At 38.3% G+C, this 24,448-nt stretch overlaps 1 protein-coding gene and 1 long non-coding RNA gene across 2 annotated transcripts; both read left to right on the forward strand.

Annotated features, from left to right (window-relative positions):
- Window positions 1–1,536: 1,536 nt before the first annotated feature.
- LOC134673083 (uncharacterized) lies at window positions 1,537–2,507 on the forward strand. Its single transcript, XR_010099410.1, has 2 exons — window positions 1,537–1,925; window positions 2,047–2,507. It is a non-coding gene; the product is annotated as an uncharacterized LOC134673083 (long non-coding RNA).
- Window positions 2,508–2,791: 284 nt separating this feature from the next.
- LOC134673544 (uncharacterized) lies at window positions 2,792–24,365 on the forward strand. The gene is made up of 5 exons (XM_063531541.1): window positions 2,792–2,906; window positions 3,542–5,515; window positions 6,818–6,983; window positions 10,566–11,089; window positions 24,276–24,365. Exons 2-5 carry the CDS (start codon window positions 3,707–3,709, stop codon window positions 24,363–24,365), a joined length of 2,589 nt encoding a protein of 862 aa, XP_063387611.1. The 5' UTR covers window positions 2,792–2,906; window positions 3,542–3,706.
- Window positions 24,366–24,448: the final 83 nt, after the last annotated feature.

Consider the following 24,448-nt stretch of genomic DNA (forward strand, 5'->3'; position numbering starts at 1 on the left):
GAAGCCGAGCCGTCTTCGTAGCGGTACTCGTCTTTTCACTTGTTGGCTCAATATTTAAATTTGAAATATCCTATATGATACAAAATACTGAACTTACCTACTGAACTGAATGCAGCCTGGCGCAAGCTTGTTTTCATCAGACCGGGTAATTGTTCCATGTATTTGATTCTATATATATTGGTACCGGATGCATACGGACCAATCTTAATCTTTGATATGTCCTTATAAAGACATAAAACAGTAAATAATCTGAATAAACTACAGAAACTTACTTTACTTATAAACCCTTAAGTGGGACTACTCCATAAAACGTTATTAAATCGTGAAACGAGACTACGTTCTCAATAAACTCTGTACTATGTCCAAACTTTTGTTTGTCGATTTAGGAATTGTGTATTGGCTAGATGATGCAGCTCTTTACTTAGTTCCACCTTTGTCGGTGATAGGCAATTTCTTTAATAAAGGGAAAGTTTTTTTGTTTCTCGGGTTGCCGTCTTTGACATCCTCTTCTAGATTTAGGTAAGTGTTCACTAGGAATAAGTAGACCCGGATCAAAATTAGTTGTTAGTTTTCCTTGGTTGAATTGGCCATTCACCAAGTCATAGGTATAATTTTTGTCATAAGGTGTTTTCTTTACGGATTATCTGTGTTCTCGTGGTTAAGTTTGGTAAGTTAAGGTGTAACTTCATATTAGACGTATAAATTAAAAAAAAAAAAAATTTTTTTTCAAAAAAAAAAAAAATTTTTTTTTAACCCAACTAAAGATGAACTGTAACACTTTAGGGTAGCCACCCAGTGTTATAAACGTCTGAATGTTATTGTAGATAGATACTTTATAGGTTAGAAAAGTAGATGTTTGTTTGATAAGAATTTGGTGGTAAATATACGTTCTACACGGGTATTAGAGTAGATAGGTCAAGGTCGGAGACCAGAAATGTTGTTTTTAATCTTCACATATACGCTTTTGGCTATATTTAGAGGATAAAACTTACCGGAATGGTGGGTCATCAATCATCTATAAATCGTCGCATTTAGCGCATCCATTGTTCGTTCCTGCATTGTGCTGGGACACAAATACCTTGTTTTCTTTGGAGTTTACACATTTCACAATTGAAATATATTGTAACATGGAAATACTACGTGGAAATAGCTTTAACTTGGTAAAACGGGTTGAATCAGTGTTGTTTATTACTGTCGCAGTAAACATTGACGTCTGTCAATGTCGGTCGGTTTGTTGTCTGTGGTTTGGCACAAACAATCAGTCATACATAAAGAGTATTTATGAATAAACATTTGGTATGTGTTCTTTTATATTTTGCAATTCGGAGTTATAAATAATGTCCTTATTTTTAGCTTTCGAAATTAGTAATTCTTTTTATTTTTGGTGACTTCGGTTTTCTGTAAATTGGATCCGGTCAGTTGCGATGTCATTGAATGGGAGGTTTTCCATTCACCACTTTGTCTGTGGCTTTTGCCATTTCCAATTTCGCTTCATCATTACTATCTTTCGAGACAAGATGTAAGACGTAATTCGACATCAGGTCGGCAATTAATTCATGGGGTATGTATTTTATTTAAAGATTGTATTTCCTAAAACTCGGTTAAATTCGGTGTTCAATGTTTTAATCGTTGATATATTTTGTTCCAGCTTGGCCCAAAATATGATTAACCTAGCTTCCTATGCGCCGGTAATGGCGGCATAACCTTTTCACCTCTTTCAAACCAACTTGGTGAGTTGTCCACACTTTCTAAATATACGGAAGGAAAGGCGAAGTTGTTTATTGTCAATTGCAATTAGCTAATGTCGTGTTTTGGTGTGATTTTCCAGCAATTCCTTGACAAAGATGAGACATCATCTTGTTTCACCGCGTGGGCCTACGTCGCCACGTCTGGTGTCTAATATAAGGGACTCGGCTTAGAAACCGGTAAGGATTTTTTAATCTCATTATTTCCGCAAGCTAAATCGCGCGTTGTCCCAATTAAATATAAATATAACTTTTTATAACATAACCTCTCTAAAACCTAGAACATTCTCTTTGTTTCTAGGGTCCTTTTGGCTAGGCCAGTCCTTTGGCTAGGCCTACTTCTTGCCTTGGCTTGGCCCTTGGCTTGTGGAAGATCTAGGGTGGTGTCGCACCATGCTAGTTGAGAAGCCGTCTTCTCCACTTAATTTTTGGACTCGAGGTGAAGTGTTTATACGATAAAACTGTGAGTTAAAAACTTATATTTACATTAGTGACTGTGTTCCTTTGCTGGAAAGGATAAACAATATTTAAGTCTGAATTTCTTTTTAACGTGAACTTTCTACATGGTAAATTCTATTATTAATATGAAACCTGCAATTCCTATGTAGGATTTTGTGTGTATTACAGGCCCAAATATGCCTGAGATGTACTTAAGTTAAATTTAATTAGTAATAGTTACGGTACGTAATTTAAATGTTAAGTCTCGAGGCCGCAGCAGGTCTTATTGTGATGTAAAGTGAATAAAAGTATTTAGTAAATAAATTTGTATTTTCATTTGGATATGTCATACGTTTGATGAGTATAGTATCCTGGCGTCCTACTTTAAATATTTGGATATCTATTCTCACTCCATAGTGGCAGAAACCACGACCCTATCTATGCTCGTAGTTAGCCGTAAGCATTTTTGAATTTTAAAGTAGGTAGATCTTGGGGGTTCTGGACCACTTACCCAGAGCTCACCCTCCCCTATTACAAGGGATTCCTCAAAACAGCCAACCTTTAATGATTTTTTGAAATTTGTAGAAGGTCGGGCCCTTGCCCTAGAGAACAGTGAGGGACGGGATGATACAGCAAGCTGTGCTGCTGGCAAGGTAGCTCCAGTGAAGATGGCATCATCATCATTTGTCACTACCAAAGCATCCCAAGGCTGCCTGTACTGTGGTAAGGAACACAAGTTATATGCATGCCCTAAATTTGCTCTAGCTTCCATATCGGAACGATTAGATTTTGTTAAGGAAACAAAGCTTTGCAAGATTTGTCTTAACATTCACCCAGGAAAGTGCAGGTTTCATTTTAAATGTAAAGAGTGCAAAGAATCCCACAACTCGCTACTACATGTGAATGAAGAGAAATCCTCATCGGTGTCATTGACTAACATTAATAATCAGACACTGGTGTTGTTGCCAACGGTTAAAGTTAAGGTAGTTTCTAAATGTGGCAAGGAGATCATAGTTAAAGCAATGCTTGACTGTGCATCTCAGAATTCCTTTATTACAACGAAGCTTGCAAAGCAACTAGGTTACCCACTCTTGCCATGTTCTACTACAGTAACTGGTGTAACTCTAGAAGATAAATCGGTCAAACATAGTTTGCGACTGGATATTTGCTCATGTGTTTATCCATATAAAACACAAGTAAATCTGTTAGTGGTAGATAAATTTAGTAACGAAATGTTGCCACAAACAGAAATAGATATTTCAAAAATTGAGATCCCTGAAAATATAACATTAGCCGATGACTCCTTCCATATCCCAAGTGAGATAGATATTTTATTGGCTGCAAATATCTTTTTTCAGTGCCTGTTGTCGCAGCCTGAGGAGCTGCGCGATCCTGATGCCGCACCCAGCTTGGTTCACACACAGTTTGGTTACATAGTAGGAGGTGATGTTCCATCTTCTATTCTTAAACGACCTGCTGTTTCTCTTTTCTGTCAAGAATGTCAAACTGATGTACGCGATACTATGTCTAATTTTTGGCAAACAGAAAAAGTACCTGAAATATATGCGGAACATACATCTGAACAACAACAGTGCGAAAAATTGTTCACTGAAACTGTCAAACTTGAAGACAATCAATTTACAGTTTCATTGCCATTAAAAATACCTATCTATGATGTGAACAATACATTGGGGGATTCATTTGGGTTAGCTCTCAAGAGATTTTATAATCTCGAGAAGAGATTTCAGAAGGATCAGAATTTGTATGAAGGTTATAAGGATTTCATACATGAATATCTCGATTTAGGTCATGGATCATATGTTGACATTTCCTCATATGATGTTACTAAAGATCCTGTGTACTTTATGGGACATTCAGCTGTTTTAAGGCCGGATGCAGTAAGTACCAAGCTCCGGGTAGTCTTTGATGGATCTATGTTAACGAGTAATAAGATTTCATTGAATAATATTTTAATGAATGGACCAACTGTTCAACAGGAACTGTTCGACATACTGTTGTCATTTAGAGTGCACAAATATTTCATTGCTTGTGATATCAGGCGTATGTTCCGAAATATTTTAGTACAGAAAGATCAGCGATCTTTGCAAAATATTCTCTGGCGAGACACTCCTAATGAGTCACTAAAATGTATTCAACTAAACACAGTTTGCTATGGAATGAAGTCATCAAGTTATCTTTCAACAAGATGCTTGAACGAGCTGGCTACGAAATTCGAGAGGCAATATCCTCTAGCTAGTTCTGCAATACTAAACTCTACCTATGTAGATGACATCATTCATACAGAGGATAGTTTGGCAAAGATTGTTGACACTCAAACTCAATTGATAGAATTACTTGCTAAAGGTAGTTTTAAACTACATAAATGGGCAGCTAATGACTCTTCAATTTTGGCAAATATTCCAGCAGAGAAGCAGGTTGTTGGAGAACTGGAACTGAATAAGGACATCAAAACTTTAGGTTTAAAGTTAGATATTGACTCTGATTCTTTTAAACTTTCATGTCCAGTGTCAAAAAATGTCCCTAAGACAAAAAGACAGATTTTAAGTTATATAAGCCAATTCTATGACCCTTTAGGTCTAGCGGGACCCGTTTTTGTCCAAGCTAAAATCATTATGCAAAAATTGGCTCAGGCTTGTACCGACTGGGACTCAGTGCCCTCGCCTATTTTACTAAAAGAATGGCTTGAATTTTACAATGATTTGCAGACAATGAAAGAAATTAAAATAAAACGAAATGTTACTGTTGATAACATTCAGTCTGCTCAATTAGTAGCATTTGGTGATGCCTCAATTTCTGCATATGGAGCAGCCATTTATTTAAGAGTCACTGACAAGCATGGCAAAGTATCGATGTCGCTTCTTTGTTCTAAGAGTCGCATTGCATCTAAAGACAAGAAGTTGACTGTGCCACGATTAGAATTAAATGCATCTCTTTTAATGGCAAAATTATGCTTTAGAGCATACAATACTTTAAGTAAAAAGATATCTATTGAAAGTGTGCATCTTTTCAGTGATTCTCAGGTTGTTTTGGCATGGCAAAAAACGGATCCAACAAAACTAAATGCTTATGTTGCTAATAGAGTCAAATTAATCAACGAATATACAAAGGGTTTTCAATGGTTGTATATAAAAACAGACCTCAATCCTTCTGATTGTTTGAGTCGAGGTGTAAAACCTAGTGAACTACTTAGTAACCAACTGTGGTGGTGCGGACCGACTAGCATGTCTGATCCAGAGTATAAATTCACAGATGATAGTAATAATGTACCTGACAACTTACCGGAGATCAAGCATGCTGATGGTTCCAAGCCGGTGTGTATGGCATCATATCAATCGGTTTCTCTTGCAAATGATTTGTTAGATAAGTTTTCTAACATTAATAAGGCAGTTAACGTGCTTGCCTACATACAAAGATTCTGTAAAAATGTAAGGCCGGGTTCACAAAAAATAAAGCTTAATTTTATTACTTTTAGCGAGGCAACCCAGGCATTGTATATGTTTATAAAGAATGAGCAGGAAAGGTTCTTTGATAAAGAGCTGGCCTCTTTGCGGGCAGGTAGGCAAGTTTCGTCGTATTTGCTATCTGTCAACCCCTTCATTGATGCTAACGGTATTCTCAGAGTAGGTGGACGTTTGCAACACTCCTCCTTACCTTATAGCCTTAAGCATCAGATAATCTTACCAAAAGAATCTAAGGTCACTTACCTTATTATTGAAAATGAACATTTAAAGCTTTTACACGCCGGTCAGAAAGAAGTACTTAGCAATTTAAGTCAACGCTATTATATAGTTAACGGTTTGAGATTGGTAAAAAAGTTTGTGAATAAATGTCTCACATGTTTTAGACTGAAAGGTGAAACAGCAAAACAGCTGATGGGTTCATTGCCCGCTGGTAGAGTCAGCATAGATCGAGTGTTTGCTAAGGTTGGTATAGACTTTGCGGGACCAATCCTGATAAAGCAGTCAAGAGTGAGAAGTGTTGTCACTACTAAAGGTTATATTGCTGTGTATGTGTGCTTTGTCACCAAAGCCATACATTTAGAGTTAGTGTCAGATCTCACCACTGATACATTCTTGGCTAGCTTCAAACGATTTATTGCTAGACGTAATGTTCCAACAGAGGTCTATTGTGATAATGCCGCTACTTTTAAGTCGGCTAGTACTCAGTTGTCTGAGTTATATAAATTGAATAATAATAAATGTCATCAAATTCAAGTTCAAAATGTGACTGCAAAATTGGGAACAACATTCCATTTCATACCGAGTTACTCTCCGGTGTTTGGTGGTCTATGGGAGGCCGCAGTAAAAAGTGTTAAATATCATTTGAAAAGAATGTTGGGCTCACATGTTTTAACATATGAATTGTTGTACACGGCACTTGTTCAAATTGAAAGCATTTTGAACTCGAGGCCTATAACGCCAATGTCATCAGACATTGAGGACCTCTCCTATTTAACGCCAGGGCACTTCTTAACTGGTGCGCCCTTAACTTGCTATCCTGAGCAGGATATCACAAACTTACCTGATAATAGATTGAAGTTTTGGAGGAAATGTACTGCTCTGCAGCAGCATTTTTGGCGATATTGGTCTAAACAATACCTTAATGTCTTACAGAACCGTCCTAAATGGAAGGCCGCCTTGCCTAATATTAAAGTAGGTGCTCTAGTTATCTTGCGTGAAATAGATACTCCGCCTATGACTTGGCCTATGGCTAGAGTTACTAAGGTTTTTCCAGGTCAGGATGGAAAGATAAGAGCCTTAGAAGTAAAAAAGGCTAATGGTAAAGTTCATACAACTTCTATTACTAAAGTGTGTATACTACCTTTAGATGAATAGGTAGTGTTTCAAAATGTTATTATATGGTATTTTAATATTTTAGTTAACTATTATGGCTAATATCCTACTGAATTGTATTGATACTTAATTTATAACTGTAAGTAGGTAGTCATGTACTATGTGTTGATGCTGGGTGCATCTAATGTATAAGATGTTTATTTAGTTATATGTATAAAATGTGTCTTATCTTATGTTTGTTACATACTGTTTCATAACTACTTTCATAGCAATCTTGTAAACTTATTAAGTTATTAGTAAGAGTTATATTAATTTCAATTTCACAAACCTTAAAAGATTACAGTCCGCTCTAGATATTGAAGTATACAAGGGAGCTAATGTGAAATGTAGTTTAATATTTAATAAGGTATTAATTTGTACCTAGTTATGTTATTTTATGTTGGCGGAATATGTTGCAGAATGGAGTTTTTATCCCAACATTAAAAAGTTTGTGTCAATATTGTCAACTGTCTTCTTGGAAAATATATCTTTCGTTTCCTACGTACATTTTGTATTTTAATTCTTTTAATTTACTTATTTGGACCCCAAGGCCCAGGTTTTGCCTTTAACAGTGAGACATACTATCGTTGAATAATTTTACGGTTTAGACAAGTGAGTCTAAACCGTAAAATCATTCAATGATAGGCCCTTTTGGCTGCCCGATCTTCACCCTTAAAACGAAATAAAGAATTTCCAATTTCATTTTTCAAAGCAGAGGCACTGTACATGATTACTATTGCTGCAATACAAGTAACAACTTATTTACTTTCATCTTGTTCAGCTTCAGTAGGCTTCAGCTAAAAAAATTCTAGTTAAAAACTTTAAGAATCATTTTAAAACCTTTAAGTCTACTTTAATAGCCCCGACATTATTAAGATAAACGTCTTAAAGCTAAGTGCGCCGAAATAACTAAAAAAAAACTGTTTAAGACCGAGGGCCCGATTCGGATTATGAAATAGACATCTATTAGACATCATCAAGATACCTACGATAACGATATGTTTAAGATCTAACCTGTCAAATTTGACATTTGTGCGATTCTGGAGATACCCTCCCAAGTAACATTTTAGTCCTATAATTTTAGTTTTTATCGCTAAAAGCTTGTATAGACGTCGTATTAAGGTTTCAGAGGTGACCAGCTGTTGTATAAAAGCGTTTGGCAACACCTTTTTGCTCTATAGGCTTATACAGCTAATGTAATCTATAAGCAATTGATGTAAAGGTTTACTTCACCATTTTATAGAGCCTTTATAGGCGTGTACTATAATAGCGTTAAATATAACCACTATAGAGCAATATTACTGTATAATAGTATATGGAATCACTTTTATGCAACTAATTTGCGTTATTAAGGTTTTCTGCGAGCAACTATAGTTTTAGTGTTTTAACAGTGACAAAAACCCAACTATACAACGATTTTACGATATAGAGGCTTTAGAGATCACTGCTATAGTACATAATACTTTAGCAGTTTGCGCTATTAAGGTTCCCTGCAAGCCGCTATAGTTTTGTGTTTTAACAGTGACAAAAACCCAACTATACAACGATTTTACGATATAGTGGCTTTAGAGATCACTGCTATAGTACATAATACTTTAGTAGTTTGCGCTATTAAGGTTCCCTGCAAGCCGCTATGGTTTTGTGTTTTAACAGTGACAAAAACCCAACTATACAACGATTTTAGGATAAAGTGGCTTTAGAGATCACTGCTATAGTACATCATTCTTTAGTAGTTTGCGCTATTAAGGTTCCCTGGAAGCCGCTATAGTTTTGTGTTTTAACAGTGACAAAAACCCAACTATACAACGATTTTAGGATAAAGTGGCTTTAGAGATCACTGCTATAGTACATCATTCTTTAGTAGTTTGCGCTATTAAGGTTCCCTGGAAGCCGCTATAGTTTTGTGTTTTAACAGTGACAAAAACCCAACTATACAACGATTTTAGGATATAGTGGCTTTAGAGATCACTGCTATAGTACACAATACTTTAGTAGTTTGTGCTATTAAGGTTCCCTGCTAGCCGCTATAGTTTTGTCTTTTAACAGTGACAAAACCCCAAATATACAACGATTTCAGGATATAGTAGCTTTAGAGATCACTGCTATAATACATAATACTTTAGTAGTCATATGAACACTATTATAGAACTGTTTTGCTCTATAGTAGCGTTTTTGGGACATTTATAGCGTTAAAAAGCGCTTTAGTAGTTTTCAAATCCCTATTATATATCATCGCTGTAAACGTCACAATGACTATTTTATATCACAAAACTGTTGTATAGTGGTTTTGTTTTTTTCTTTTAAAAGACAACAGCGTTATAGCTGAGTTTTTATGTCTTTTATAAACCGAGTTAGATACACAAAGGTAGAAAACGACTACTTGTAAATGATAAATTTGATCTGTAATGGCTACTTATATCTTGCTTATATAAGTTCAGGCCTAAGCCACATAATGTGGTTCCGTACAAAATATTTTAATATTAATGAATTGATAAAAAATACCCCAGTGATATTAGTGATTGTAGTTCAGATTTATCATCAATGATTTAATACAAGCATAAAATCGTGGCGGTTTAGATATTTATCGACATCCATTATTAGCACATTTTTTTACCAATCACACTGAAAAAGAAAACAACAGTAATTAACTACATCTAAATTTAAAACAAATCATAATGTCTTTCTAAAGAGTTTGTAAGTGTAACTGGGTCACAGCAAAATTCTTTTGGAACCCTAATTTTAATCATGATGGCGGTGAATATTTCGTCGTAAGTTCTATAGTTAGCCTATAAAAGCGTCGGATTTACTTCTTGGCTGCATAGTAGTAACTATGGTGAATATCATAATATTTTATTAAATTATTTTATTAAAAACATAAATAAATCGAGGGGGCATTTAAAATTCCTTATTAACCTTATACTATTCTAACGGTAAAACTTCCGTCCCATATACTTTTTGCACTAAGGACCGAATTATTCGACATCTAAATAACGCATATTAATATAAAGTCTTTACTTATCACCATTTTACTTAGTATCGTTTTTGTGAAGTAAACACACAACAAAACCACTCACAATAGTTGATGGAAAACTTGGTAGCAAATTGCGTTGTAAAGGAACTATGAATTCTGCAATAGTATAAAAAAAAGCACTATAATAGAATTTCAAATACTACTATAGTATAAAACAAGCACTATAATGGAATCTCTAATACTACTATATAGTATAAATTAACACTATAATGGCGTTACTGACAACAAATTAGCACAAGAGTCATCATTATATCACTTTTATAGACCTAAAACGTCACGACTGACACTGCTACAGGTCTACTATACCACTGAATGGCACTAAAGATGCGCCATTTCGGCTTTATACAACCTTCTTAGGTCTTTTATAGGACCTTAGGTGGTATTTAGGAAACGTTCTATTGACCACTATAGTACCACAAATTGTTACTTCTTCAACGATTTCCACAGGATATGACTTAGAGATCCAATTCACATCTAATAGATATCTGGACGACCCAGTGTGCAAATTGGCTTCAGCTACCCTTCTTGACCAGTGCGGCGGCGCTGCGGAAAGAGCTAGAGTCTTGGCAGTAGGTACTAGAGAGGCTGGGCACTGGCTCCGCGCGCATCCTTCTCCTAAAATTGGAACTTTTTTAGAGCCCAACACACTCCGGCTCTCGATTTGCCTCCGTTTGGGTATCCCGGTGTGTGCCCCTCATCGTTGCCCCTGCGGTGCGGACGTAGACCAGTTAGGCCACCACGGTCTCTCCTGCCAGCGGAGCGCGGGCCGCTTCTCCAGGCATGCCGCCCTTAACGACATCATCCGTCGGTCTCTTGCGTCGGTCAATGTGCCTGCTCTATTGGAGCCGACCGGCATATTGAGAAGTGACGGCAAGAGACCTGACGGGATGTCCTTGATTCCGTGGAGTATGGGGCGGGTGCTAGTGTGGGACGCAACCTGCGTAGACACGCTGGCCCCGTCACATCTCCACGGAACCTCTGCGAGGGCGGCAGCTGCTGCGGAGGCGGCCGAAAACGCAAAGGTTGGGAAGTATCGCGGTCTCGGCGCCGAATACATTTTCGTTCCTTTCGGCGTCGAGACCCTGGGTCCGTGGGGTCCTGGCGCCCTGAGTCTCTTTGGAAACCTTTCAAAGAGACTCAGGGACGCAACTGGGGACGCGAGAGCTGGCAGTTACCTCGCTCAACGCTTTAGGGTCGGTTGCACCAAACTGTTCGTATCGTTAAAGAGTTCGCTAAATTTTTATGTATGGAAAGTTTCATAGTAAAGCGCCGGGGCGCGTGGGCTGACGTTGATCAGTCTGTCAAATGTGGCTGGTGCAACTGGCCCTTAGTCTGGCAGTTCAGCGGGGTAACGCAGCCAGCATCTTGGGGACCTTGCCACAGGGGCCTTTTTTAGATTTAGTTTAGATTAGTTTTATTTTATTTTAGAATAGTTTGTATTTAGTTTAATTTTAAGTTATTTTTATTTATTGTTTTTTGACTTGTTTTTGTACCATATATATGAATAAATTCGTTCACATAGATATCTTACTCTATCTAACGTAAAAGTGACATTGGTTGCCCGAATTGCGCTGCAAAAGAAAACTAGTTGATATCTAAACTATAACGTATCTAGAATGGATGTAGTACGTGTCGTCTCTTGTGAATATCTTGAAGTTCGAATACGGCAGTATGACCGAATTGGAAAGAAGCTCGAGGCTCCGCGATTAATTGAGAAAGTAATTAGTAGGAAATTTAACTAGCGCTTAACATAAATACTGGGAGAACGCTTTCACTGCAGGGAAAAATGTTAAAAATAGTAAAGTAAGGAAAATATTAAAACCTAACCTACACACAGGCATTTACACGCTAGACGCGTACTGTATGTACTTCTAACTTTTTAAAAAGGGCGGTCATTACTAATTCAGGATTGACTATGAAAATAAAGGATTTACTACGAAAATTAAGGGACATATTTTTGAGTAAGTTTTATGCACCCATATTTTTACACTTGCCTGTACACTGGCGTTCAAAAGTGCATGGAGATGTTTCAACCGTAATATTAGGTAAGGCATTACGGTTTAGGCATTAAGGCATGAACGCCACTGTACCTAATGTACAAGCCGCTTAGCTAAATAAAAAATAATTGCGATGCATCGCCTGATAATTGATGTAAGCATATACTCAATTGCCATTCTTTTTTCACCTCAGCAGCTCGAACAAGGGTACTTTGCTTCTTAAAAACAGTGAGCAAAATGCGATTTTGCTCACTGAGTCATTTTGTCTCACTCAGTGAGCAAAATCGCATTTCGCTCACTGAGTGAGACAAAATGAGTGAGCAAAATCGCATTTTTTTTTTGTGTACTACACGAGATCAAATTTATTTACATCTCGTGCGCTTTTGAATCCCTTACTACGCTCAAGATTCTAAATTAGATTTATTATAGAATCTTTCGCTTGCACAGGACTCAAAATAAGCACTCGAAGAAATATCAAACTTTGATCTCTTGTTGTACAAATAACTATTTATCTAGGCATTATAGTTCTCTCAAATAAGGGAGTTTGTACAGGGAATTAATAACAAGTAGATTGAATTCCACGCAGACGAAGTCACGAGCAAAAGGTAGTATACCTGCTTATAAATAATGTATGTCTCAAAATAAATGTCATACTTATACTAAGAAAAAGTGACCAAGGTCTCCAGTGCCCCAGGCAGCAGGCTGGAAATAAAAACAAATTAAAATATTTTCTGAAAATAATTTAATTTATTCTAATAAATACTTCTACTGTATGTCTCTAATAAAATGCAATCTATAAGTAAGTATATTAATATTACCATCAATATCGGAATCTACATTTACCAGTAAACAGTCTGTCGCCCCCAACGCAAATACGGCAAAGTGCAAAGAATTGTACGAGAAAAACGTTTGACTTAGGTGCAGGCGAGGCAACTTTGTTTTACTTGCGGAGTGCTTAGCGAGCGATTATCGCCTGTTTGGGATTTACATGGGTGGGGGGAGGGGGAGAATAAAGGATGACTCACGTTAGCCCGGTCCGTGTCCGGGCCGGAGCTTCCGCCGGATCGTTTTCTATGGAAAGCATCACGTGATCGCCTGTCACGTCATAGAAAAGTGCCGGAAGCTCCGGTCCGGAGATGACCGCGGAACGTGAGTCATCCTTAAAGAGGAGGGAGTATAGGTCTACCGCTTAACTGAGGTAGTTCGTAAGTTATTGTAGTTTGTAGTCAGCTACGGACTGGTGGGAGGGTTGGCAGCTCATTTTGTATTATAATAGTTAATAAGTCAAGTAGTTATTTACGATACAAGTGCGAAAAATAGGAAATTACCAACGACACGATCGAAGGAAGTGTTTTAAATCGACACGAGTTGCGAAATACCTATTCGTACGTGTATCAGGGAAGCTTGGCGAAGCGGGACGTTTAGGAAACTCAAAATCCAAAATGAGATTTAACGCAAGCGCGTACGTAACGTCACGCTATGGAATGAAATTTAGGGGTACCTACAGGAAACTGTTAGGGCGTCAAGGAAACGGTCGGTAGGAATGTTCTATACTCGAAGTGTATTCATGGACGCTTCTCTCCATCTATCTTGCCAATGACTGCAAACGCCGGTATTCTGGAGAGCATATAAGGTACACGTACTAGTGCTCGACATGCTCATGTCCAATAGATGACACCTTGCTGTCACCTCTATTGATAATAACTGAAGTTTCAAGATGACATGTACTGGGACCGCGTCGAGCACCAGCACGTTTACCTTATTTAATTTATTTAAACGGAACATTCAAAAAAATTACGTCAAGTGGCTGGCCTTCACAGTACTGCACAGCCAGCGTATTATGGATAGCTTTATCCATCTTTATCCACGTGATAAAATAACTGTCACTGTTTAACACCGTGGGATAGAAAGTGACGGACACCGTTTTATCACGCTGTCACGTAGACAAGAAAGACCATCATATCCGTACAGGCCCCGGTACGGAGGCCAGTTAAGGATGACTTATGTTAGACCGGGCCGGAGCCTCCGGCGCATCGTTTTCTATTTCTATGGAAAACATCACGTGATCGCCTCATACAAAACTAAGCGCCGGAAACTCCGGCCCGGACACGGACCAGTTTAAGGTGAGTCATCTTTTTATACTCAACCCGCAGCCATACTTTATCCGTATTCACCTTAAGGGCCCCCCCACATCTAGCGTCTTTCGAGCGTCGGCGTCTGTCGGCGTCTGGTCAGCGCTATGGAAAATGACGTCGCTGCGCAGTTGCGTCGACGTTGCGTCGAGCAGCGGCCATAGAGTTGTAGACGCCGACGCTCGAAAGACGCTAGATGTGGGGGGGCCCTAAGGGGTATCCAGACTGGACTGACGAAATCAGTCGATTTGTTCAGGAAAATAATTGGTCAATCTCATCTAGCGTCCACACGTACACAAATTAAATCACCAATTTGCATTCTGTTATGAAAATTGGCATTTTTGTGTCCGCACCTGCTGATGTGATCGGGGAATCAAATTAGTATTTGCGTCCGCACGGCCCTGTTCGATCGGAGAATTTCATCGGATTGGCGAAAAATTGTCTCGTCTATACAACTTTAATCACAAATGCGAGTCCGATAATCGCTGGAGTAAGCGTGTTCTGGAGTGGAGACCGCGTCTGGGCAAACGTAGAGTGGGACGCGCTCTGGCCAGATGGCGGGATGGCTTGCACAGGAGGGCCGGCAGCGACTGGATGCATAACGGCACGATTCGGGAAATGAATTAGAGACTCACTAGATATGAAATAGTAAAGACATGTGATGTTCCACTGAAAAAGGTACCTTATGGCGGCTGGCGCCGCGATTCGGGAAATGAATTACAGGTTCATTAGATATGAAATAGTGAAGATATGTGACGTTCCATGGAAAAAGGTACCTTATGGCGGCCGGCGCTTACGTCGCATAGCGCCGCAATAATATTGGAGCGACGTTAATAATAGCGTAAGCGCCAACCGCCATAAGGTACCTTTATCCGTGGTACGTCACATATCTTTACTATATCGTATCTAGTTAATCTCTAATTAATTTCCCGAATAGCGCCGTAAAGCGGCAGACCGGGCTACGTGGCGTACCTTGGGAGATGCCTATGTCCAGCAGTGGACTGTAAGGGGCTGATGATGATGATGATGACAAATGCGAGTGTTTCAGAATAAAACACTTTAAACTCTCGCGTCTACCGCGATATAATTTCATTGTTTTATACCTTCAATTCCGACGTTTCAGCTGGGTTGCACCAGCTGTGGTCACGGAAAGACCACAGCTCAGCTGCAGCTGCACCTTGAAATTATATCGCGGTAGACCCGCTTGTGTAATTAAATATGTTTCAGAATAAGCCCGTCTACCGCCTAAACTCTGAACTCGTACCGCGTACGGAACTATCGTAAGCGCTGCCCTGTCGCTGCGACAGTGATACATATTCACTGTGATTGAGGAAACCAACTTTATGGATATCTATATCCTCCTCGTATACAGTATTTTCTAACATTATCTAAACTTACTCAACTTCTAACACGATGTAGGTAATGATGATTTGTAAATTTACCTAGTACCTACAAGCAAAATATGGATCATAAGTAGACCGGTTACTCAAATTCTTGTAACTAGTAATAGTTTGTCAAAAATGGCGACAAAACAAAATATTATACCGGACAAGTGCGTGTCGGACTCGCCCACCGAGGGTTCCGTACTTTTTAGTATTTGTTGTTATACCGGCCAACATAAATAGGTACCTACATCATCTGTGAAAATTTCAACTGAAACTAGCTATAACGGTTCATGAGATACAGCTTGGTGACAGAGAGACAGACAGACAGACAGTGGCGTCTTAGTAATAGGGTCCCGTTTTTAAAACTCTGAGTATGGAATCCTAAAAAATAAACACTTCTATGTGCTTATCGTCAGTATTATCTCATATCTGCATCCCTCTCTTACTGCAAGTAAGACTGTTAAACTAGGACCGACCGATTTGATCAGAAATGAAATTGGCCTCAATCACCAATTTTAGAATTATGGTGATATTAGAGCCCTATAAATTGAAAAAATGCCCTAGAACGAAAATACTGGCCTCACAAATTAGTATTCTTGTATTCGCACCTCATTTTATCGGTAATATCAGTCATTATCGGCGGTTGAATTCGGCGAGCTAAATTGGAGTTTGCATCGCACTTCCTGATTCGATCGGGCAATTTAATCAGATTGGCGAAAAAATGACTAATCTGGATACGCCTTAAGACAGTGAAACTAGGTTTAAGTTAAGTCCTTTATGCAGTAGTGAATTCCAGGTGCTCGTTCCAAATTAGATAAAACTACCGGCCTCGGGCGCTCCAGAACAAAGTACTTAGTTTTTACAACATAATTAGGAATTTACATTCGTTTTAAGAGCGGAAAGAATGGAGAATTCAGGAGAATCTCATATATGACGTTCCACGGGAAAAGGTACCTTATGGCGGTCGGCGCTTACATCTCGTAGCATCGCATTATGGGGCGTCGTTGATATATAGCATAAGTGCCAACCGCCATAAGGTATCTTTAGCCGTGGAACGTCACATGTTCGTTTCGTCGAGACGCTCCAAGCGATAGTAGAAATGTGCCAAAGAGAATTTTCATAAATTGCAAAGTTTCCATGAAATGTTCTCGGTATTTTTTTCAGCACGTTTATTGTCAAATAATTTGCCAAAACTTAAGATGTCGATGGAAAATTATGAATTATGACGTATACCTAAATAGCACTGGTACTACTGCGTGTGCTATTGCTATAAAAATCGTTGCAGACTTGTCTTGGTCTCTCTATCGAATTAGTTTCTTCGTGAGACCTTTTATTTTATTTAGAAATTTTCGAACATTTTCCTTAACCTCCTGAGTCCCCCTTGTCATTATTGCAGTTCTAAATTTGGAACCTTCTTGTATTCCATTTTAATTCAAAATTCGATTTGGATTAATTCCTTTATAAGGGCCACAGGGACTCAGGAGGTTGCTAATTTTACGGTTTAACTAACGTATTTTTAGTCACTTGCGCATTTATTTTCCTATTTGACATAAATGATTCATTTTGATTACAGTCGTATCCTCTATCACCGAGTCCCGTTAACCCAAAACATACGTTTTGTCCTCTAATTAACCCCGCCATTAAATACGAGTGCTCATTATACGCTAAAACAAAACACTCGACACCACAACGAATAAACAAATGATTTCCATTTCAAAAACCAACCCAATTTAATTAGGGCATTTCAATGCAAGTGTTTTCAACACTGTACGTATTTATGCAACTTCACAATTCCCAATTTTTCACTCCACCCCTAGAGACCCAACTCAATTTCCGAACCTAAAAAAGTTTAAAAGAGTGTGAAACATAAATTTCGAATTACGGTAATACATTCTGCCGCCTCCATTTTTGCTGGAGCCTGCCCGCAATTAGACTCGCCTCGTTAAGCCAGAGATCAAGACCTAATGAGCCCCGTATATGGTGCAGTACACTCCCAGGATCAAAAATTATAATCCACGTACACCAGTGTAACAAGAACTCGGTTATAACCTCCAAAACTGCTGGATGAAGATCGCTTTAAACTGGCTAGGTACGCCGCGATGACAGTCGCTTGACGGTCGACTCACCACCGTGAATAAAACGTTAAACTTCTACCGCTGTTAACTTCGAAAATGTACCTTAATGCAACAATGTAAGGCGTAATATTGCATGTCGCTTCATACTAAGCATTGATATTCACGTTCGACATTCAAAATTTAAAACACGCGTGTACTTTTAAGACATCTTATCGCGAAATTTCTCAGTTACAAAACTGAGCTCTAATGAATAAGTCTTAAGGTTGTATTTGGATTATGTTCGCTCAATTTTCTAGGCTAACGAAATAAATAGTCAAATGAGTGTTACATTCTCTCTTCAACAAAATAAATAGCGGTTATTCCCACCTACCGCACTTTTTACGTGCGTCATATTAAATTCCGTAGATTAAAAATATAAAAAGAGACATAAACGTGAAGTGGCGTACAGTGCGAAATGGGGTACTTGAATTCCCCGGAATATATTCTGTGTAATGAGGCCTGTGTTGCGAGCGATGTAATTGACTCGATCCTGCCTGCGTATAATTTTATTTTCATAACGGTCTTTACAAGCGGTGTTCGGGCGCGGGAAGATGTATAGCTAGCTTTAATGGGCCATTTCTTTTGCTGAGTACTTTTGCTGTAGTATATTTTTGGGGAATAGAAATGTCTGCCACACGCGTAATAGTTATTTTGATGTGAATATTTTTCTGGGGCCCATTTCAGCTCGAGAAAGTGAAGCTTATTGAAGTTGTCAAGGCTCGTCTTAGGTATTCGGCAAATTCACGTGGAAATCACGTTTGTCTGGAGACCATGAGCCTGATTGAGATTTAACAACATGTTAGCTTTAGAACTGGTTTTGATTACTGGGGGCCGATTTTTGAATTTCGATCGCTCGATTTTGTCACTCGAAAATCGGTGGAAAACGGTGAAATGCTAATTTTTGAAATACGGATTTTCGAAATTTGGAATCTATTGGTATTGACCACTCGATTTCAATTCTATTATGGGTGGCCAGTTACTGACGTCAGTTATTGACGAAGATGCACAAAAATCCTTCGAATCTAAAAATTATTCAATATTTTTCTTAAATCGACTTTTTTCCTATACAGTGTAACTGAACGAAAAGCAATTACTCAAACCCGTTAATGTTTAGGTCATACTGAACAACTTTTACTATTGGACCGACCCCGAAAACGCGGAAAAAAATTGGTTGCTTCGGGTCAAACAGATCACTGTGTTATGTGAAAACTACTAAACTAGTGTGTTCGCGCGAACTATACATTTTTCTCTCCTGTGGGCAATAGTTAACAGCTTGTGGGCATGTAAGTAATGATTTTATCATAGATCTCTAAATAAAAGGAGGACCTTTTAACGTGGATAAGGGTTAAATAAGAAAATTAACCTTTATAGCCCTTAACTCTTGTGTATGTCTACAGGAAAGACATAACACAGTGATCTGTTTGACCCTTTCATACATTTTGCTCGTCTGATGTTGAAATTTCCTATGGGAGAGTCAATTTTTAGGGTTCCGTACCCAAAGGGTAAAACGGGACCCTATTACTAAGACTTCGCTGTCCGTCCGTCCGTCCGTCCGTCCGTCCGTCCGTCTGTCACCAGGCTGTATCTCACGAACCGTGATAGCTAGACAGTTGAAATTTTCACAGATGATGTATTACTGTTGCCGCTATAACAACAAATACTAAAAACAGAATAAAATAAAGATTTAAATGGGGCTCCCATACAACAAACGTGACTTTTGACCGAAGTTAAGCAACGTCGGGCGGGGTCAGTACTTGGATGGGTGACCGTTTTTTTGCCCTTTTATTTACATTATGGTACGGAACCCTTCGTGCGCGAGTCCGACTCGCACTTGCCCGGTTTTTTTTCGTGATATCTGGGTTGGTCCCATAGTAAAAGTAGTATGACCTAAGCATTAACGGGTTTGAGTAACTGCTTTTCGTTCAGTTACATACTAATCCTATCCAGTCCAACAGTCTTAAATTAAATAAAAATATCCACAAAAATCTTTTACACTCATTATAATATATCAGTAGATATATTATTAAGTCGTTATTACTGATTAAATCTATTCCACAGACGCCCCACCGTATTTCCATAAGATTTAAAATCAGAACATTATTTTCCCGCCAAATCGGATCTTGGAAATGGCTAAAGTCCCTAATTGCCGAACAGCCGACGAAAGTTCGAGAAGACTGGAAAATTCGAGAGAATTACCCGATTCGCCGGCGGATTAGCTCCGTGATTTGATTTTATCGACTTTTGGATCGCGGGTATAACGTGGTTAGCGGTTGTTCTATTTATGATTTTTTATTGTTTGTGGATTAGTGTTTTTTTTAAAAGTGCTTCTACAGTCAGACCGTAAAAAGTCTGCAGCGATTTTGATAGCCCACGCAGTGCAAGTGTCATTTTAAACGTCAAACTTGTATAAAATTGTGAAGTATACATAACACTTACACTGCGTGGGCTATCAAATCCATAAAAAGTCTGTAGCGATTTTGATAGCCCACGCAGTGCAAGTGTCATTTTAAACGTCAAACTTCTATAGAATTATGACGTATACATAACACTTACACTGCGTGGGCTATCAAATCCGCTGCAGACTTTGTTTAGTGCGCCTATAGTGCAGTGAACGGAATCTGTTCTAGTGTGACTTTAAGGTCGGCTAGGGAGTTTTTTTAAGTCAGTTTGGGGTAGTTTTACAGATAGAGTCGGACCAAGAAAAGTCTGCAGCGGATTTGTTAGCCCACGCAGTGCACCGCGTGTGGGCTGTCAAAATCGCTGTAGATTTTTCTTGGTCTGACTACCGAAAGTACCGAACAATATCATGCTCTGCGTGCGTACTTTTGACATTGACGAAATTTGATAGAATCCATTTTTTTTAATGAAGATGAAGTTCGAATCTCTCTCCTGTAGTGTAGCTTTTTATGACATTTTTGACACACACTACACTTTTACACTAGACAGTACAGTTCGTAGTCCTGAATACATGATAACCTAAGGGATATCCGAAGCATTCCACTATGTAACGCTGAATGTCAAATAAAGAAAATACATAAGTAACACTATGCTATTTGTTCCTTGTTCTAGTTCCTTAGAGTTAAGATTCCTTTTTGTTTTCGGTAAAAGAAAATTTGAAGAAATATAATCTCTATTTGAATTGCTGAAGCGCTGGTGGCCTAGCGGTAAGAGCGTGCGACTTGCAATCCGGAGGGCGCGGGTTCAAACCCCGGCTCGTACCAATGAGTTTTTCGGAACTTATGTACGAAATATCATTTGATATTTACTAGTCGCTTTTCGGTGAAGGAAAACATCGTGAGGAAACCAGACTAATCCCAATAAGGCCTAGTTTCTCCTCTGGGTTGGAAGGTCAGATGGCAGTCGCTTTCGTAAAAACTAGTGCCTACGTCAAATCATGGGATTAGTTGTCAAGCGGACCCCAGGCTCCCATGAGCCGTGGCAAAAATGCCGGGATAACGCGAGGAAGAAGAAGAAGAATCTCTATTTGAATTAGCATAAGATGAGAGAGAGAGAGCTAGTAAATAAGACAAAAATTACGGATGTAGAGTCCGGAGTGTGGAGTCGATATCGCAGATCTGCGAACTGAGAAAGGGCGGGATTAAGGACAATATACGTGCTTATGTCAAAAATTTAAAGGGCCATATATACTGTAAAACGTTGTAAAATACACGTGCGAAAAGGTAATTCGCAACTCGTGTAGATTTAAAACACTCCCTTCGGTAGTATTTCAATTTATCGCCACTCGTTTTTCCTACTTTTCGCACTTGTATGGTAATGTTACTATTGTACACTGGTGTGTTCATGTGCTCGACTCCCTAAACTCGGCAGGCGATATGAATATGAACATCATACTGCCGTATTCGAACTTCAAGATATTCACAATGGACGACACGTACTAGATCCATTCTAGATACGTTATAGTTTAGATATCAATTAGTTCTCTTTTGCAGCGCAATTCGGGCAACCAATGTCACTTTTACGTTAGATAGTGTAAGATATCTATTAGATGTGAATTGGATCTCTAAGTCAGTTTCTGACACTTAGAGACCTTTACATCTCTAAGTCAACTTAGGCTAGTAATTATGTGAAGCTATATTACTGTCTTTTTATGTAACATATGAGCACAAAATGCCGTGTCTTACAGCTACATGTTATTACTATTTTAATATTAATATAGGCCGGTAGCTTGAACATGTCATGCTCGCTTAAAAGTCTTTGCTTACGGTGGCGTTGTTGATCGGGTCGCCACTTTCCCGAATGAAGGTTGAGGGAGGCGATGGCTGAGATACGCGTCATACTCGTGAACGGGTGCTGTTTGTGGAGACTGGTCTGTTAAGCTAACACGAGCTATTATACTTAGTAACTTTTATTAATTAATTACAGTGAGACGCCTCATTCTGTTCTCGTATGTTTCTTTTCTTTTAATGAATGTATTAATTATACAGGATATTGACTCTTGGAGACCCTATACATCTCTAAGGATAACTTGATAAACTATATAATCTTATAGTTCTGACACCTAGAGACATTTACACCTCTAAATATTATAGATTTTTTGTGTGTGTTTTTTTATCTGTATTTTGTATGTAATTCGACATTAAGAGACCATATACATCTCTTAGTAATTGTAATACGTTAGATTGAATTGTTAGTTTTAATTTATAAAATTGTTGATGTTATTATTTTTGCTTTTATGTAAATTCAATGTTGACGTGTAAAAGTGCCCTTGTGGCCTATTTGCTGAATAAATGTTGATATATTTGATATATTTGATTTGACATATCCTGTGGAAATCGTTCAAGAGTATCTCCAGAATCGCCCAAATGTCAAATTTGATAGGTTAGATCTTAAACATATCGTTAACGTATCTTGGTGATGTCTAAAAGACATCTAATTAGATGTCTATTTCAAAATCCGAATCGGGCCCATAGTCCTAAACAAACGCGCCCGAACACATTTAACGTGTTGCAAATAAAAAGTTGTTTGGAATAAGTAATGGAATTGGTTCCTTTGTGAGGCTTCTCGGGCCCTTGGGCCTGTTGTTTGACCAACCATTTTGTTTGTTAAGCCGAGCGGATAATTGTGGACAAATCTGAATAAGAAGTCAAGCGTGAGTCCCATCTTAATAAAAATATTAAGACAAAACAGGAGCTGAGTTTTAAATATTTTAGGTAAATATACCCGTCTCGCTAACGGAAGCGGCTCTTAAAACTAGTGCGATAAGGACAAAGCGAAAAATGCCGCGTAAAAATCTCAAAAATCGAGGTTTCGTACTCGACTGTTTCCTCTTCCAAAACTTAACCAATTCTAATCAAACTTGGAAATCTAAATGATTATGAAATGATCTGTGTCGGACCGTTTTGCTTTTTTGGTTAATTGATATCAGTTTTGAATACTACGCCTCTCATTGCGGCATAGTGAATTAGGCAATTTTGGCCATTTTTGAAGGGCCCTGGCGCCTTAAAAAACAAAAATATAAAAAAAAGCAATACGGTCCGACACAGATATTGACAATATTAATCTAGCATCAAAACCCACGGAGAAAACAGTCGAGTACGTTTGTATGGAGAAATGACCACTCCTGTTGGCTCTTAAAAAAGTTTGTTAAGTACGGAATCCTAGGGGCGCGCGCCCGACTTGCACTTCGAAGCTGTCATAATGCCTTAATCGTAAATATTAAATCTCAATCAACGGCAGATTAATCGTATAATTACTTAATCAAGGTAGTAGATAATTGAATACAAATATAATCGATGGATTAATGTATTAGTTGTATGTACACAGTACACAGTGCTCCCACGGTATTGAGTCTATTAAGTCATATTATCCTGTATACAGGGTGTTTGGTACATCGTTTGCCAAATTAAAACGGCAGGCAGGTTGAGTCATTTGCTATCTGTCTAGAAAAAAAAAAATGGCCATGGTTTTTTTTTACTACTCTCAAGTAAAAATTTGAAATTTCCGAAAAACTGCCTTAGAACTGAAAAAAAAAGTTATAAGTGTATATTATAACTGACAAGCATTTGAATCCCAAAATAGCCATGTCTGATGATGAATAAATATCGAAGGAATGAGACTATAGGCCCGATTCGGATTACGAAATAGACATCTATTAGATATCTTTTAGACATCACCAAGATACGATACCGATATGTTTAAGATCTAACCTGTCAAATTTGACATTTGCGCGATTCTGGAGATACTCTAGCTGGAACGATTTCCACAGGATATGACTTAGAGATCCAATTCACATCTAATAGATATCTTACTCTATCTAACGTAAAAGTGACATTGGATGCCCGAATTGCGCTGCAAAAGAGAACTAGTTGAGTCTAGTTGATATCTAAACTATAACGTATCTAGTACGTGTCGTCTGTTGAGAATATCTTGAAGTTCGAATACGGCAGTTTGTAAGATACTGTCAGTATTCTTGTTTTTTTCCGTCCATAAATACTTTCTTTCTATGAACCCACTATGAACGGAGAAATCTGCATCCAATTATGCCACAGACAGATATTACCATTTCAAATGCTATTTTTTTGCGTTTACATGTTGGGGCTAATGGACTTTGACATTTCAGACCGTCTGCAAATACGGAATATTCCGTCATGGCAGAGACGAGGAATACTATCTATTCCCCGATTCGGATTTTGATATAGATATCTTGTAGACATCGCCAAGATACGATAACGATATGTTTAAGATCTAACCTGTAAAATTTGACATTTGCGCGATTCTGGAGATACTCTTGAA

This window comes from Cydia fagiglandana, chromosome 18, assembly GCF_963556715.1.
Source record: "Cydia fagiglandana chromosome 18, ilCydFagi1.1, whole genome shotgun sequence".
Taxonomy (NCBI): Eukaryota; Metazoa; Arthropoda; class Insecta; order Lepidoptera; family Tortricidae; genus Cydia; species Cydia fagiglandana.

Coding starts and splice junctions, on each gene's coding strand:
- LOC134673544 (XM_063531541.1), top strand. CDS start 3,707: ATGTCTAATTTTTGGCAAACAGAAAAAGTACCTGAAATATATGCGGAA. Junction 5,516..6,817: donor ATGCTGATGGTTCCAAGCCG/GTGTGTATGGCA, acceptor AATGTCTTACAG/AACCGTCCTAAATGGAAGGC. Junction 11,090..24,275: donor AGGCGGCCGAAAACGCAAAG/GTTGGGAAGTAT, acceptor TTGACATTTCAG/ACCGTCTGCAAATACGGAAT.